Below are 18,570 nucleotides of genomic sequence, written 5' to 3'. Positions count from 1 at the left end.
ACAGGCTCCAGGCTCCGAGCCATCAGCCCAGAGCCTGACGCGGGGCTCGAACTCACGGACCGTGAGATCGTGACCTGGCTGAAGTCGGACTCTTAACCGACTGCGCCACCCAGGCGCCCCAAAATTTTCTATTTTTAAAGATTAGACTGTTTTGGCAAGTCCATGGGTGAGACAGCTGTTCTTTTATGGGGACTTTTGGTAACATGAATCACTAGTCCATCAGGAAAACAATTCAAAAATATATGCAAACGGCCTGAAATATTTAATACCAGTTTCAAGAATCTAATTTGAGTAAATTCCCTGAAATGTGACAAATGTTTATATGTAAAGATGTTCCTTGTAGTGTCAATAGGAAACATTTGAAATGATCTAGGGCAGCTGGTTGGCTCAGTTGGTTGGGTGTCCAACTTCAGCTCTGGTCATGATCTTGTGGTCTGTGAGTTTGAGCCCTGTGTTGGGCTCTGTGCTAACAGCTCATAGCCTGGGACCTACCTTGGGTTCTGTGTCTCCTCTCTTTGCCCCTCCCCGACTCGTGTTCAGTCTCTCTTGTCTCTTACAAATGAATAAATATTTAAAAAATATTTTTGGGGTGCCTGGGTGGCTCAGTCGGTTAAGCGTCCGACTTCGGCTCAGGTCACGATCTCGCGGTCCGTGAGTTCGAGCCCCACGTCAGGCTCTGTGCTGACAGCTCAGAGCCTGGAGCCTGCTTCGGATTCTGTGTCTCCCTCTCTCTCCCTGCCTCTCCCCTGCTCATGCTCTGTCTCTGTCTCAAAAATAAATAAAAACATTAAAATAAAAATAAAAAAAATAAATATAACCATTCTCCTTTAAAAAAAAAAAAAAGTCAGATGCTTAATTGAGCCACCCTGGTGCCCCAGTCTATTAGAATATATTAAAAGTCATACTTGGGAAGATTGTTTCCCACAACTGCACACTTTTATGGGAAAGTTGTGTTTACTTTTAAATTGTTCTAGGTTTTTTTTTTTTTTTTCCTTAGGTGATAAATTTATATCACAAAATTGAAAAAGAATGAAATGGTAAAGGATGAAAAGTTATTTTCTTACCCTCCTGGATGCTCCCAAATATCCCCATGGAAGTAGTGAATGTTTCTGGTTTCTTGTATATCTTTTTAGAGCTTTTGTTTTTGGGTGGGCAAATATGTGTCTTTTGGCACACAAACATGACCAAGCCATATGTTCTATTCTATACTTACTTTTTACTTAAGGTGTCTCAGAGATTGTTGCTTATCATTCCAGGAGGGGACTTCCTTCATCTTTTTTTATTAGTCTGTTGGTTGTCAGGACACTAATTATTTTAGCCAGTTCCCAAATAATGGATACGTGGGGTATTTTTTCAGTTTTTTGCTGAAAATGACTATGTTGCAATGACTGACCTTGTACTCTGAGGAGGTTTCAACAGTGAGGATAAGGGTTTATGTGATTTGGAAAGTTTGCATTGTTGATGGAGTGAAACAGGTGACTGCCCGTCTGTGTAGAAAGTACCTGGGAATGAAGTTGGCCAAAGCGGTCCTAGTGGTTGTCTGTGTGTAGCAGAATTACTGATGGCTGCTATTGTCGTCCTTCCTCCCTCCCTGTCTTTCCTTTGTTTCTTTTAAATATTTATTTATAAGTTTTGATAGAGAGATGTGGGGAGTGGGAGAGGGGCAGAGAGAGAGGGAGAGAGAGAATCCCAAGCACAGGGCTCAAACTCATGAAGTGTGAGATCATGACCTGAGCTGAAATCAAGAGTTAGACACTTAACCAGCTGAGCCACCCAGGCACCCCTGTTTCTTTTTCTTTTTATGTTTGTTTGTTTACTTTGAGAGGGAGAGAGCGAGAGCGAGCAAGCACGAGCAGGAGAGGGGCAGAGAGAGCAGGAGACAGAGAATCCCAAGCATGTTCTGTGCTTACAGTGCAGAGCCTGACATGGGGCTCAACCTTAGGAACTGCGAGATCATGACCTGAGACAAAGCCAAGAATTGGATGCTTAGCTGACTGAGCCACCCAGGTGCCCCTTATTGATGATTTTTAATAGGCTTTTCTAGTTTGAAAAGTTAGTAAATTTCCAGTTTGGAGAAATATACATCTGCAAACAGGAACTTCTTTGATTTATACCTGCTGAGATGTCTGCCTCACCAATTAAAACCTTTTTCAGTTGTTTTACACATATTTGAGGAGAGTAGATTTATTCACCTCTACAGAGGCTTTGCAGGTAACTTTGACTTCATTGATGTAGTAGATGCTTACTGAGTGTCTAGCAGGTGCCAGGTGAACTGATAGGTGATACTTGATCAATAAGACGTCCTTGCCCTAAAGGAATTTATAAGGTTGAAGATTCTTCATGTTTTAGAGTGGGAGGCAAGTAATGGACAAGTAATGGGAGGAGTGTAACAGCATGGTAAGTCCTGTGGTGGTGTGCAGGGGAGGGTGGGGCCCTGAGCCAGCCTTGCGGGGGTCAGGAAAGGCCCCTGGGAGACAGTAATCCAAGGCAAGGCCTCAGGGGTGAGAGGGGTGGGGCAGGATGGTCTTAACGCTGGGCCAAAGCCCACATGAAATAAGCTGGGAGAGGGGCGCCTGGGTGGCTCAGTTGGTCGAGCGTCTGACTTTAGCTCAGGTCATGATCTCACGGTTCGTGGGTTCGAGCCCCTCGTCGGGCTCTGTGCTGACAGCTTAGAGCCTGGAGCCCGCTTCGGATTCTGTGTCTCCCCCTCTCTCTGCCCTTCCCCTGCTCATGCTCTGTCTCTCTCTGTCTCAAAAAAAAAAATAAAAAAACAAAAAAAGCAAAAAAGCTGGGAGAATGTGGCTTATTTGGGCAACTGCCTTGGTTGCACACAGCTTGCAGGCACCATCTGAGCGGGGAGGCAGGGTGGAGAGGGAGCCCCGGGAAGGCACTTGTCCTGTTGAAGAATTCGGACTTTGTCCTGAGGGCAGTTACGGTAGTGATCCAGATACCACAGAGTTGTAAGCAGGGGAGGGAGGTGATCAGGGCTGCACTGGCCTCTGTGGGGGGAAGGACAAAGAGGGGAGGGCAGGAGAGGAGGAGGCAGGCCCTGCCAGGAAGAGTGTGTCAGCACATCATCTCAGGGAGGGGAGGAGGATTGAGGTGTGTCGAGGAAAGGGAGGGCAGCAGCGCCTGGGCACCCTGTTCCCACAGGGTGAGTGTGGCCAGAAAGATGGACGGCTGGGAGCATCACCTTCCAGTCGGTGTGTGGTTTTAACTCCATTTGTGAACTGTCCACCTCTTTGCTCCAGTTCACTGCTCCATCTGCCTTTGATTAAAATAGGCCCTTTGAGGCGCCTAGGTGGCTCAGTTGGTTCAACTCTTGCTTTTGGTTTGGGTCATGATCTCATGTTTTGTGGGAGTTTGAGCCCTGCCTAGCCTTGGGCTCTGTGCTGACAGTGTGGAGCCTGCTTGGGATTCTCTGTCTCCATCCCTCCCTCTCTCCCTCTGTCTCCCTCTCTCTTCTTCCCTCTCTGTCCCTCCCCTGCTCACGCTTTCTCTCAAAAATAAATAAGTAAACTTTAAATAAATAAGTAAACATTAAAAAAAAAATAGGCCCTTTGTGGGGCGGTGGGTGATGTTACATGTAAAATTTGTATATAGCGAACACATGGTGTCTTTGTAGTTCCCATTTTTCTGTATGAATGTGAAGCCTTGTGCTGGTCATTCATTTAACGCCTATGTAATTCTTAGAACTGTTCTTGTTCCTTGGGAGTGTCGTTGTCTTCATATGGAGAGGCTGGCCAAGGGCTTTACAGGCAATATAAAGAATAGGAGTCACAACTCCTGTGTTCTGCCCTTTGCATTCACCTCACCCAGGGCACCTCTCATCACCTCTTATCACCTCTTTGAGCTTTCCTCGTCTCCTGGATGGTGCTGATGCTGCCCCGATCCACATGGAGTTCCTGTGAGCTTCAGAGGCATAATGGTATCCTTATAGTTTATAAGGTAGTGCGGTAATAGCAGCTTTTATGGTATGCCGATTAGCTGTGTAAAGTGAACCACTGCGAGATACCTGGAATCCCCTCTTGGTCTCGTGCACCTTAGTTCTGAAAATGAATGGTTTCAGGCTTTGTTATTATTACCATCACGTGCATTAAATCAGTATGCTTAAGCACAGTCCACTCCTTCCCTGTCCTCAGGACCTGGCCATGCCCTCATTGAACAGTGGAATCCTGTAGGCCTGGTTGGCATCATCACTGCGTTCAACTTCCCTGTGGCAGTGTATGGCTGGAACAATGCCATTGCCATGATCTGTGGGAATGTCTGCCTTTGGTAAGACCTGCTTACTTTCTTCGTTCTTTTTCTTTCCTTTCTTTTTTTTTTTTTAACATTTATTTATTTTTGAGAGAGAAAGACAGCATGGGGGGTGGGAGGGGCAGACAGAGAGGGAGACAGAATCCAGAGCAGGCTCCAGACTCTGAGCTGTCAGCACAGAGCCCAGCGCGGGGCTTGAACGCACGAACTGTGATGTCATGACCTGAGCCGAAGTTGGACGCTTAACCAACTGAGCCACTCAGGCACCCAAGACTGGATATATTCTTTATACCACATTCTGCAAATAGAAAACCCAGTTAGAAAGCTGGAGAAAAAAGAACTTGGGGAGAGTCCCAATCCTCTTTGTGAAACTTGACTTTTTTCCCATTCAGTAAAAATTTCATACTGAACTCCCAAGTGATTCTGCAGCCCTTGACCATTGTGCCCATTGATACATTAACTTTTACCTCTCTGGAAAATATGGGATAGTAGATGTTAGTTGGGAGAATGTCTGTATTTTGTAGATGACAAAACAGTTGCTTGTTTTTAACTTCTGTGTTGAATGGGAGAAGTTAGATTAGGAAAGCCAGGACAGTTGTCTTTGCCCATTTGGCATCTGTTCCACTGGTAATTAACTTACTAACGTTAATGTGTTCGGTTGAATGCTTTCACAGACTCTCTACAAAGGCCAGGCATCAGTGGGAGATTGATGATTTGGCACCATGTTGCCAAAGGGACCCATGCCTTTTAGTGTTTTAATCCATAAGGACTAGTCATGTGGTTTTTTTCCAGCCCCTTGAGCCTTCTAAGGAACTTGTAAAGTTCATGTTGATAGATTTCCATTTCCGTCATTGACAGAGGTTAATGTAACAGTTCCCGTGATCAGTGCAGCAAGCAGGTTCAAAATTGCTTGGTGCCATTTTTATGTTTTTCAAAGTTTTATAGTACCTGAGCTCCCAGAGATGCAAAGCTCAAGGACAAATGTTGATATCACTTATTAGGCTCTGTGGTTTAATTGGACAGAACTTCTCAGAAAGACTTGTTTCTGCTTGACAATAAAAGGTATTTATGATTTCCACCAAATTAAGTTGCTTTTTTTTTTTTTTTTTGATCCTCTCAAGGAAAGGAGCTCCAACAACTTCCCTCATTAGTGTAGCTGTCACAAAGTAAGTATGTGTGGCTTTCTTTTCCTGAGTATCGAATAATCAGAAAAGGTGATCGGTAGGCACTGGCTTTTAATCCAGTGTGGAAGGGTCATATTTATTAAGCATGGAACTTGGGTAACCTTTTTTTCTCCTTGGCTTGTAATCAGATTTTTTTTTTTTTTAATGTTTGAGAAGGAGAGAGAGAGAGGCGGCGGTGGGGGGGAGGGGTACGAGGTGGGGAGAGGGGGGATCTAGCAAGGGAGGGGCAGAGAGACAGGGAGACCAAGGATCCTAAGGAGACTCCATGCTAACAGCACAGAGCCCAATACAGGGCCTGAACTCACAATGGGCAGTTCATGACCTGAGCTGAAGTCGGCTTCTTGACTGACTGAGGCATCCAGCTGCCCCTGTAATAACTTTTACATCATTTTACGGTATATGGAGCTCTTGCAGAGCCATGTAATTGAACTCTTTGGAAACAAGCAGATATTGATAAAAGTATTGAAATTGGGCTCTTCAAAACTTTTATGTCTTTTGGGAAATAACACCAAATCCAGTGGAAAGGAACTATCCTTACAATTTACGGACTGTGTTTAGTAACTTCTAAACATGTTCATGGTTTTGATTTTTACCCAGGTGATAGTTTCCTGGCTTTTGTTTAATAGGTGGTTGGCAAAACAAAGAAATGGTTATTATACTGTTCTATTGACTCTTCTGACACTATCTAAAATGTATTTCATCTTTTGGTGACAAGAATTTTTTTAATCATTTTAGAGAACTTGACAACTCTGATTAGGTCATAAAATCAGTATTACTGGTTTATCCTTGTGGCATTTAGAGTCTGTATAGAACGGGATGTCTTCCCGTGTAGAGTGGTGACCGTTCTTGCTGTTCCTTTGGCTGCATGGTCTTCTTTCTCTGATTTAAGAATTGCTGGTAGAAAGCCTGTGGAATCTTTATGGAAGAGGGTCCTTGAGGTTAGAAGTCCATTGAGGAACAGTGGCTTAGGAATTGACACGTGGGCTGAAAGAGAGAGTAGTATGTGTTAGTATTTACTTGAAAGGAATACATAATATTGAGGAAACTCTATCCTCCAAGGCAAGATAATTAAATTTAACAATTAAATAACTACTGACTTATTTATAATAATTAAAATTTATGATTATAATTATACTTAAATTATAATTAAGTATCAAAGACAACTCTAATCTGCACGACACATGAGACAAATCACATGTATAAATATGAGATTCCTGGGCAGTTTTTAAAAGTAAACCTTAAAAAACAAACCCAAAACAGTTAATGTCGACAGAGTGAACAGACTTACCGATTGTTATTAGGCAGCTTTTTTTTTTTTTTCAAGTTCATTTTTTTATTTTGGGGGAGAGAGAGGGAGAGAGAATCCCAAGCAGGCTCTGCACTGGCAACACAGGGCCCGACCATGAGATCATGACCTGAGCTGTAATCAAGAGTGGGACACTTAACCGACTGAGCACCCAGATGCCCCATCAGCTGGTTTAAAATATTTATTTTGATAATAGTTTCACATGTTCTATGTGATTGCTCCTTTGATCTCATTTATTTGCTCTAAATAGTTTGAAGGATTTGAAATGTTCCTATGGGAGTGTGGGTGATTTTTTAGGTAATTGAGAACGTTAGCCGATTCTGTTAAAGAAGACAGTAAATAAAATGATGCTAGATTTTGCTGGAGTTAACTAAAGGTGCTGTAGAATCAGCTAAACGTTCAGATTCCTAGATGAACACTGGCTACGCGTTGTCCCTTTTTCTATTCATAAAGATGTAGGAAAGGTCATAGTTTGCCAGGAGGGACAGCATCCAGTATTTCTCTTTATTCTGTGTCTTTGTAACATTTTATGCAGGAATACGGAGGTGAGATCTGCTTTGGAAAGGTGTGGGGGTTGCTCTGACTCACAAGCCTGCTGACTCACAAGAAGCAGAATGTCTTAGAAAAATTCCATAGGCACAGCTTTCAGGTACCCATAAGGGACATGAAGTTACAAAAGTCCCTGTGCTCAGGGAAGAGCAGAAAGCCTGAGGTTCCCATTTACAGTTCTCACGTTGTTATGCCAGTCCAGATGGAGTTCACCAGTCAGGGGTCGTTTCTACCGTAAGTCATGCTGTGTGTCTGTAGCACTGGTGACGCCCTGACATTGACCAGGTCACCTGGGCAACAGAACGAGAGACGTAACCCAAAGTCAGAGGCTCATGCAATAGGGAAAAGGGTTTTGTAAACCCACAGACACAGAGCAAAATCCTGACCCTTCAAAAACAATCCGCCTCCTTCTGCAGACAGTGTATATACCCTGAGTCTGTGGAAGAAATTGTACGACCTGAAATCTAGGTTCAGACATTACAACTGCATGTATGATCCTTGGTGGGCAGGAAAAAAGAAAACCACTATAAAGGACAGCTTCGGGGACAGTTAAAGAATTTATGTTTAACAGCGGTCCCTTTTTTTATGGAAGTGTTTGTTTTTTTAATTTGGATTTTTTAAAAAAAATTTAAACAAATTAGAAATTAGAAAGTAGCCAGAAGGTTAGGAGGATTGATGAATAGTCTTGGCTGTATTCAGGAAGCTCAAAATGAATGAAAGAGAAACCAGAATTACCATTTTTTACAACTCCTCATCAGATTTAAGGTGTATGGAACTGTGGTTATCATTTTGATTCATAGAATAAGTTGTATTATTCAGTGTTAGAAAACTGCTAGCCCACAGTGCTTTAGTCTGGAGGGTGCTGATATTTCTTTAGTAAAGGATTTGGTGTGAAGCCAGTGGAGACTAGTCATGAACTTGTTGAGGTTCAGTTGGCAGGTGTAGCTCCCTCTGCTGTACCTCCTCAGCAACTACACTAGCTTTGGGGGCCTCTTTCAGTTTCCTCCTTTACCACTTCTCTGGCTGGCTGTCGCTTTGCACAGATGTGTTGGGATGTCATTTGCTGATGGGGACTACCTTTCTTCCTTTTTCTTTCTTTATTTTTTAAAATTTTTTAAGCGTTTATTTTTGAAGGAGAGAGTGAGAGTCATAGCATGAACACCGTAGGGGCAAGAGAGAGGGAGACACAGAATCCGAAGCATCTTTTTATTTCTTTGCCATCATTTTGATGGATTTGTGGCAAGAGACAAAAACAAAAACCAAAAACAAACGTCCTGTGATCGCTCTGTCGTCTTAAGCTAGATATGTGTTCCTAGTTTGGCCGAAAAATGTTAGAAAACAGTGAGCAGTTGAACTACCTGACCATTGCATTGTATCTTTTATTTATTTTGTATGTTTTTTTTCTTCTAAAGATTTTAGGGGGAGAAGAGTTCTGCCTTTAAGTGTTGGAAAACCTCATCTGTAATATGTGAAGTGAAATGCAGGCCTGCATGTTTGGGGTCAGAGTGAGGGAGAAAGTTGGAAAAGGAAAGTCACGCAGTTGGAAATCATTCCTAGTTTTAGAAAAACCCTTAGAAATTGTTTTCTTTCTTAGTAATTCCTTTTTCCTTTTTTAGGATAATAGCCAAGGTTCTAGAAGACAACAAACTGCCTGGTGCTATTTGTTCCTTGACCTGTGGTGGAGCAGATATAGGGTAGGTCAACGGGCCCTGCGTCTTTTTCTGTTGAAGGACTCTGGGTTGATTGATCCGAATCATCTTTTTTTTAAAAGTTTTTTTAATCTTTATTTATTTTTGAGGGACACAGAATGTCAGTGGGGGAGGAGCAGGGAGAGAGAGAGCGAGACACAGAATCCGAAGCAGGCTCCAGGCTCTGAGCTGTCAGTACAGAGCCCGACGCGGGCCTCAAACTCATGATCTGTGAGATCATGACCTTAGCCGAAGTCAGACCCTTAGCTGACTGAGCCACCCAGGTGCTCCAGAATCATCTTTATTACAATAATGAAACCCAGTAAAGCTGAGGAGGTGTGAGTGGTTTTTTGGAATTATTATTATTACGTACGTTATTGGGCTTTGTCTTCATTAGTCTTTGTTGGAAGAAGAGTAAGAATTATTTTTTTTAATTACCCAGAGCTACTTGTGTAAGATGTTTACAGCCTAAAATAAGAAACTGCTGGAACATTGGGACATCTATGGCTTCCTGACACTTGATTTATAAAGGTGCTTACAAAGCAAAGCTGTGGAATTGGAGTCTGGTGTATTCCTCCCCCCACATCCTATTGTCTAGGTTCTTGAGCTGAACGAAAAAAGGGGCCCCTGGGAATAGAGCCTCATTTTAAAAATGTATTGTTTTAAGAAAATTGCTATATAATTCACATACCATGAAATTCTCTCTTTAGAAAGGTATAGTTGAGTGGTTTTTAGAATATTCACAGTGTTTTGCAACCATTACCATTATCTTATTTGAGAACATTTTCATTTCACCAGGAAGGAACTTTGTACGTATTAGCACTCACTTACCATCTTCCCTCTTCCCCCGGCAACCACTCCTGTACTTTCTATCTCTATAGTTGGGCCTGTTTGGGACATTTCATGTAGATGGAATCATATAACATGTGGCCTTTTGTGTCTGGTTTCTTTAACTCAGCATAACATCAGAGCCTGTTTTTAAGCTGGGAACTGACTCTGATTGCCCTGAACAATGATGGAAGTTGAAGTTGTTACTACTGGCTTAGACTTTGTTTATGTATTTATTTTAAGATTTTATATTTAAGTAATCTTTATGTCCAACGTGGGGTTCGAACTCACAACTCCAAGATCAAGAGTCCCATGCTCTGCCCACTGAGCCAGCCAGGTGCCCCTGGATTAGACTTTAATTAAGTGTGGTTTCATAGGAGTCAGGCCTCACAGCCCACACTGGTGTGGTTAAAATGTTGATCTCCATCCATCACTGTTACCATACTACTCCACCTACTGGTCAGTCTCAAAATGAATGACTGACTGAATGAATGAATGAATGAATCAGTCCTTTTTTATAAAAATGGGAACGTGTTAGAGAGTACAACTTTCACATATAGAGTGGATAGTGAAATAATATCTAAATGTCATTTATAAAATGAATAATATATCCTTTGACCTAGTCTTTTTTGCGCTTTGTACTTTGTTTTTTTTAATGTTTATTTTTGAGAGAGAGAGAAGAATCATGAGTGGGGGAGGAGCAGAGAGAGAGGGAGACAGATTCCCAAGCAGGGTCCGCACTGTCAGGGCAGGGCCGATGTGGGTGTTGAACCCATGAACCATGAGATCGTAACCTGAGTTAAACTCAAGAGTTGGACGCTTAGCCAACTGTGTCACCCAGGCACCCCTCTTCTTTGGACATCAGTCCTTCACGTTGGTCTTGAGCTAGCTCAGATAGAGTAGTGTTTGCAGTCATGCATTTAGTAACAGCCACTTTGAGTATCCATATCCGTGCTCACGTTTGCTGGGCTGAACCTGGGGAAGTCTCCATGCATAATCTCATCAAGCTGTTCCAGCCTTAACATAAGTCTGATGCTCTGGCTACCCTGCATGGTCCATACTGAGTCCTTTGAAGCTCTGAACCAGGAGCCAGGTGGATCAGATCGATAGTATCTGATTTATATTTCTTAGGGGTAACTGGAAATCCTAGCACAGTCTTTATTAAGTGAGATTTCATGAGAGATACTTAGGATGCTTTCCTGCAACCTTCACATTTTTAATTCTTAAAGGAATTAGTAGTTGAGGGGTCTGCAGAATAACTGGGATGTTAATCAAGGAAGTGCTAAGGTCATAATGTATAGGAAGGACTTTCATCCTTAACAATGTCCTCAAGGTGATTTCAGTTTACAGAGAGCTCCCTGACCAGGTTAGCCTATTGTGCTGTATGGCTCTGCCTGTGAACATCTAGTTCATTTTCATGAAAACTTTCCTTTGCATCCTTGGGATAGACATATTTGTATCTTTGAGTGAGTGTCTTTTCATGATGAGGAAATGTTCTGACCTGGTTCTAGCAGGTGCCACTGTTGGTGGGTTTCTCTGCCTTGGGTGACTGTGTTTATTCCCCTGCAGCACTGCAATGGCCAAAGATGAACGGGTGAACCTGCTGTCCTTCACCGGGAGCACACAGGTGGGAAAACAGGTGGCCCTTATGGTGCAGGAGAGGTTTGGTAAGTGTTGCCTTTTAATGAGGATTGCAGTTCCATCAGGGATGGATATGAAATCTAAAAGTTGGGTTTTTCCTCCCTGATCCCTTCTGAAGGGACAGCAGCCATGTTTATTTGAATATCCAGGTAACAGAGGGATACAGCTATTAATGGGGAGATTGCAAATTTAATAGCATAATTTTCAGAAGGATTTCATTTTCCCCCTAAATTACCATAGTGAAATCCTATCAAATACATTTCTTTATTTCTATCAGAAGTGTTTGGCAAATTAAAAACAGAAAATTCACGCTCCAAGCAGGGCCAGGGAGTACAGGACCTAGAATAAGTATGGAACGGAAGACTTAAATCTGTTCTTGTTTACATTTTACGTATATATGACTGAAAAGGGTTTTATACACACAGCCTTGTATGCTTTATGGCTCATTAAGGCAGTTTTATTATTTATTTATTAAAAAGATTTAATTTTTTAAAGTAATCTCTACCCACAGTGTGGGGCTTGAACTTACAAACCCAAGATCAAGAGTCCTATGCTCTACCAAACTGAGCCAGCCAGGTGCCCCCACAGGCATTGGTTTTCATTTCGTTTTGTTTCGTTTCGTTTCATTTCATTTCATTTCATTTCATTTCATTTCATTTCATTTCATTTCATTGTTTGCTTATTTATTTATTTTTTTAAAATTCATACATTTATTTTGAGAAAGAGAGAGAAAGAGAATCTCAAGCAGGCTGTATGCTGTCAGCCCAGAGCCCAACACGGAGCTTGATCCCACCAACTGTGAGAAAAGACCTGAGCTGAAATCCACAGTCTAACACTTAACTGAGCCCCCAGGTGCCTGCCAAAGGCATTGCTTTTAAACAGCAAGTTTACAAGCCAGTAGAGCTAATAACTAAGGTCAGCAAGGTTACAGGATACAAGATACAATACAAAGATCACTTGCATTCCTTTACTTTGACCATAAGCATTCTCAAAATGAAATTCTAAAGACATTTACACTAGTGTCAAAAAGAATAAAATACTTAAGAATAAATTCAACAGGGGCTCCTGGCTGTCTCAGTTAGTAGAGCATGCAACTCTTGATCTCAGGGTTGTGGGTTCAGGCCCCACATTGGACGTGATTACTTAAAAATAAAATCTTTAAAAAATAATAAATACAACAAAGGAAGTTGGAGTCTTTCACACAGGAATTACTACAGAGTATCATTGAAAGTAATTAAAGAACACCTAAGTCAATGTAAAGACATCCCATTTTTACTGTTTGGGAAACTTAGTATTATTGTAGCCTAAGATCAATACTGTCCAAGTAATCTACAGATTCATTGCAATCCCTTTCCAAATGTCAGCTGGCTTCTTTGCAGAATTGACAGGCTGATCCTAAAATTCAGATGAAATGCAAAGGACCCCAAGCAGCCAAACAGTCTTGAAAAATACCAAAGGGGGACCCATATGTCCTAATACTGCAACTTAGTCTAAAAAATTCAGTATAAAAAATTCAAGACTATGTACTGGCATCAGGATAGACATAAAAATGAGTGGAATAACAGTCCAGAAATAAACCCTTCGAGTTACGGTTAACTGATTTTTGATAAGGGTGCCAGGACATTTCAATGGAGGGAAAAACTAGTCTTTTTAACAAATGGTGCTGGGACAACTAGATATCCAAGTATGTACATATGAAAGACCCCACCTCTTCCTGTACACAAAAATTAACTCCTAATGTATCAAAGACCTGAATGTGAGAGCCAGAACTATCAAACTCTTAGAAGAAAACATAGGAATAGGTTTTTATGGCTTTGGCATAAAACCATAAAAACCATTAGGCAATGGTTTCTAGGATATGACCCTTAAAACATAACCAACATTAGATAGACTTCATCAAAAATAAAACTTTCGTGCTTCAGGGGCGCCTGGGTGGCTCAGTCAGTTGAGCGACCGACTTCAGCTCAGGTCATGATCTCACGGTTTGTGAGTTTGAGCCCCGTGTCGGGCTCTATGCTGACAGCTCAGAGTCTGGACTCTGATTCTGTGTCTCCCTCTCTCTCTGCCCCTCCGCCACTCATGCTGTGTCTCTCTGTGTCTCAAAAATAAATAAACAATAAAAAAATTAAAAAAAAAAACAAAAAACTTTCGTGCTTCAAAGGGTACTATCAAAAAGATGGACAGAACAACCTACAGAATGGGAGAAGGTATTTGCAAATCCTTTATCTGATAACATATTGGTATCTAGAATAAATAAAAGACTTAAAATTCAGCAATATAAAACACAATCCAGGGGTGCCCGAGTGGTTAGTCGGCTAAGCCTCTGATTCTTGATTTCAGCTCAGGTCATGATCTCAGGGTTTGTGAGTTCGAGCCTAAATCGGGCTCCTCGAAGACAGCGCAGAGCCTGCTTGAGATTCTCTGTGTCCCTCTCTCTCTCTCTGCCCCTCCCCCATCTCATAAATAAATAATAAACATTAAAAAAATTAACCAATACATCCAACACTAGAGCAGTAGCTAAGTAAAATTTAGTCTGCCATCATGGTGAAGTACTGTGCAGTGATTTTTTTTAAACAGCTCTTAACTTAGGTAAAAGGTGTAAGAGCAAATTAGTTTGTACAATCTCAAGTAAATAGAAATGAACATTGAAGAGATTTGAAGGCCCTGTACCCAATTATGAGGAGAGATTTCATTATGCTTACGAGCCTTGACTTTTTGCCTGTTTGATACTTTCTGATTAAAACATTTTTTCCTGCAGTGAGCACATACTTGTTTTAAAGTTTCTTTAGTTTGAGAGAGAGTGAGAGTGAGAGAGAGTGAGCCAGCATGAGCAGGGTAGGGGCAGAGACAGAGGAGGAGAGAATCTTAAGCAGGCTCCACACTATCAGTGCAGACCCCGATGTGGGGCTTGATGCTATGAACTGTGAGATCATGACCTGAGCCGAAATCAAGAGTCGGATGCATAACTGACTGAGCCATCTGAGCACATAATTTTTTAACTTTTTTTATTGTAAAAAAATATGTGTGTGTTTGTGTGTGTGTAAAAACATATGTATATATATTTTGTATTATGTATATAATATAAAATGTATCATTTTAACCATTTTAAGTGTATACTTCTGTGGCATTAAGTATATGTTCATTGTTGTGCAACCATCACCATCATCCATCTCCAGACCTTTTTTGTTTTCCCAACATCATCCCCATTAAAAACCACCTCCGTATTTCTGCCTTCTTCCAGCCCTTGGCAACCATCATTCTCCTTTCTTTCTTTTCTGGATTTGACTCTTCTAAGAACCTCCTATAAGTAGAATCACCACCCAATATTTGTCCTTTTGTGACTGGCATAGCATGTCTTAAAGGTTGCAACGTGTGTCAGAATTTTCTTCCTTTTTAGGGCGGAAGGTTATTCCCTTGTATGTATTTACCACATTTGGTTGATTCATTCATTCATTTAAAAAAATTTGTTTTAAATGTTTATTTATTTTTGAGGGAGAGAGAGACAGAGCGTGAGCAGGGGGAGGGGCAGACAGAGAGGGAGACACAGAATCCAAAGCAGGCTCCAGGCTCCGAACCGTCGGCACAAGTCTGATGTGGGGCTCAAACTCGCAAACCATAAGATGATGACCTGAGCTGAAGTTAGATGCTTAACTGACCGAGCCACGAAGGCACCCTGATTCGGGCACTTATTGATAGACACTTGGGCTGCTGCTACCTTGTAGCTCCTGTTTTTTGTTTTTATTTTTGTCTCCACCTTGTGGCTGTTACGAACAGTGCAGCTCTGAGCATAGGTCTCCTCTTACCTGTTCAAGTTCCTGTTTTCACTTCAATTGGTTAGGTACCCAGAAGTGGATTGATAGGCATATGGTAATCCTGTGATTCATTTCTTGGAAAGTTACACAGTCTTCCACAATGACTGCTCCGTTTTACACTAAATGTTTGTGGAGTTGGGGAGGGGATATAATTTCACATTTAGAGAAAAGTTACATGACTAACACAAGAAATTCCTGTATACCCTTGAACAAAATTCACCCACTACTTACTTGTTTCCCCATTTGTTTTATCACTTTCTTTCTCTCTGGCAGCACGCACACACATAAACTGTGGGTGCATGTTGTTTTTTAACCTTTGGGGAAAGGTGAAGACATTGTGTTGGTGTATTTCTTAAGAAGGACACTGTGCCATATAACTATGTATGATAAGGTTATTAAAATCAAGAAATTTGACATCAGTGCAATCCTTATGATAGAGTTTAAAAAAATTTTTTTCATGTTTTTTATTTTTGAGAGAGAGTGATCAAGTGGGTGAGGGGCTGAGAGGGAGGGAGGGAATCCATAGCGGTTCCTCGCTGAAAGTGGAGTGTCCGATGTGGGGCTCAAACTCACGAACCATGAAACCATGACCTTAGCTGACGTCAGACGTTAACCGACTGAGCCATCCACGTGCCCCCTTATGCTACAGTTTAAATCAGAAAATAAACTCGGGTGCCTGGGTGGCTCAGTCTGTTAAGTGTCCAACTCTTGGTTTCGGCTCAGGTCATGATCTTGTGTTTCGTGAGATTGAGCCCCGCGCCAGGCTCTGTGCTGACATCATGGAGCCTGCTTGGGATGCTCTCTCTCCCTCTCTGTCTTTCTGCCCTTCCCCTTCTCTCTCTCTCTCTCTCTCTCTCTCTCTGTCTCTCAAATTAAATAAACTTAAAAAAAAGAAAACACAGTTGAGATAGGCTGTGATTTGAGGCCATCTGTCAGTGTGCGCTAAGTACTGAAATGGGCATTAACGTGTGTTTGTGTATTTTTAAAGGGAGAAGTTTGTTAGAACTTGGAGGAAACAATGCCATCATTGGTAAGGCCGCCCTTTATTTGTTTGCTGTTGAGAATAGCTTCGGTAGCCATGGTGACCATACAGAACTTGGGTGGACACTTTCTTCCCTCCTCTGTTGTGTGCGTCTAAGACCTAATTTTAGGTTTCAGAGTTTCACTTGTGAGATACGACACAAAGGTTTGAAGGCAGAGATAACTAGGAAGGACAGGTGTTCATGCTGGGAAATGTTACCTGGGGCTTCGAGCCTGTGTCTGAGCCTTTGTAGCTTGTCATGATTTCTTGTTTTTCCTTCTGCTTTCTGAAAACTGGCCACATGTTTTTCTAAAGTAAGTAACTCTTACATGACTTGTTGATTCCTTTATATATTAAAAAATTAGTTTGTCTATAGCAAGATCTTGGTTGAGTGCTTTTTTATTGGGAAGGATCACTTCCTTAAAGCATTTTATCACTTAACCCATAGGCTTGGAGTTTCCCCAATTCTCATTTTCAGTTGTCGGGCACAAAATAGGTTATCAGCCTTTTGTGGATAATGCACATCGATGGATTGAGATTTAATAGAAGCATGGACTTTGTGATAAGAAGGCAAAACCTGGTAATTTGTATATTGCCATTGTTACCATGTGTAGATGCCTATATTGTTGTGGTGAACACCAGAAGTTTAAAAAGCATGTGGCGATGGGTTTGTTCGGGTTGGACTTCTTATCTAGAGAGTGTTCATTTGCAAATAGCATTTAGTGAGCCCTGGGTAGTTGCAGGGACTGTGCTCAGCTGTTTCATATGAGTTTATTTCCTTTAATCCCCACAAAAATCCTGTCAGGTGCCTACCATTATTAATCTCCTCTGACAACTGTACTGAGGTAAAGACCATAGAGCTCGTTATTCTGCCTTAATGGAGGCTTCGTGGTGTGAACATGCTTCCATCACTGGGGTAATGCTGACACACTCTCTTCCTGAGCTTTCTGATGGCATCATCTGGTCGACCGGTTAGCCCGTCTACATGGCGACACTGACAGGTGTGTGTTTTGTTTCTCCAAGCTTTTGAGGATGCAGACCTCAGCTTGGTCGTTCCGTCGGCTCTCTTCGCAGCCGTGGGGACAGCGGGCCAGAGATGTACCACTGCGCGGCGCCTGGTGAGTGTGTCGGCGTTGGGCGCGTGACATTGTCTTCACAACCCACTTGGTTACACATTGCGCTGTTAGGAAGTGGTGTACAAGTATTGCTGGAAAAGTGTGTTCCCGTAGACACAACACATCTGTGGCCCTGATACACTCTTGTGTGCTCAAGGCTGATCAACCAGGGATTGTGCCCAAGCTACAAGTGGTGGAGCTGGACTGGGGACGGAGACCTCAAACAATATGGACAAAGTCCAATGTCACTTGGAGAATAAAATCAGCTATAAGTTTGAAGAGTTCGAAAATTATTCGCTAAAGGATATAGAGCCTTGGCTTCGTTATAAAAACACTTCAGTAAAACATAAAGATACTAATTTGGGGCCCATAAGTCTGGTCTTACATTTCTAGACTTGATGTAACGTGGTTTATTGAAAAGCAAAGGTGGGTTGTCTCTGGATGAATGTATAGTCTGTGCACACATATATAGGACACATTATTATTAAGTGCACAGAGGGAGATGTGATTTAGCATCAGCGTATGGGGTTTGGGAAGTTTAATGTCTGTACTTATATTTGAGCTGGATTTCGGTTTTGTGTGGGGTATCAGCCTGATTTTCATGGCTCTCATGGTCCTGAAAACTCAGTACTACAACCAAGCAAGTTTTGATTAGGTACAAAGTGTGGCTACATTTGACATTTTAAAAATTATTATTGTTGAGTTTTCCTCTTGTAATTAAAAATTTCAAACACTTGTACATTTAAATTACAGAGAAACTGGCTTTGTGTTTTTACTCTTAGCCTCAATATGAACCAATTCTTTATAAGGTTAACATAATCCAAATTAGAATAAAATGGGTCTGGAAATTAAGCCTACTTTTTCTGTAACTTTTCATACTCACTTTTTCTCTATTTTATAACAGTTGGAGATCTGTCTTTCCTTTGTTTTTCTATAGTTGTTCTCCAAAAACATCTGAGATACGATATTCATAGAATGTTTACAATTTGTTGAATTTACTTTAGACCTTTATTACACTAATGCTAAGAAGGAAACAGGTCGTCCAAAAGATTATAATTTTAATGATATGTGAAATGTGAAATGACATGGAAGTCAAGCCTTTGTATATTCAGCTAAGTTTTACTTTTCCTTTGTGTCTTGGAGCAAGTATACAAGTCCATGCTTTACAT

At 41.6% G+C, this 18,570-nt stretch overlaps 1 protein-coding gene across 1 annotated transcript in view; it reads left to right on the top strand.

Annotated features, from left to right (window-relative positions):
• Positions 1 to 18,570, top strand: part of ALDH7A1 (aldehyde dehydrogenase 7 family member A1) — a 40,494-nt gene that overhangs the window by 9,444 nt on the left and 12,480 nt on the right. Inside the window, exons 6-11 of the mRNA XM_049648441.1 lie at positions 4,143 to 4,275; positions 5,379 to 5,423; positions 8,913 to 8,990; positions 11,382 to 11,479; positions 16,254 to 16,295; positions 17,310 to 17,404. Of these exons, the coding sequence (XP_049504398.1) occupies positions 4,143 to 4,275; positions 5,379 to 5,423; positions 8,913 to 8,990; positions 11,382 to 11,479; positions 16,254 to 16,295; positions 17,310 to 17,404 (491 nt within the window). The remainder of the gene's footprint in view (positions 1 to 4,142; positions 4,276 to 5,378; positions 5,424 to 8,912; positions 8,991 to 11,381; positions 11,480 to 16,253; positions 16,296 to 17,309; positions 17,405 to 18,570) is intronic.

Source organism: Panthera uncia (genome assembly GCF_023721935.1).
Source record: "Panthera uncia isolate 11264 chromosome A1 unlocalized genomic scaffold, Puncia_PCG_1.0 HiC_scaffold_17, whole genome shotgun sequence".
NCBI classification, from domain to species: domain Eukaryota; kingdom Metazoa; phylum Chordata; class Mammalia; order Carnivora; family Felidae; genus Panthera; species Panthera uncia.
The sequence above is the reverse complement of the archived record's forward strand: the minus strand, read 5'-3'. Positions and strand labels throughout refer to the sequence as shown.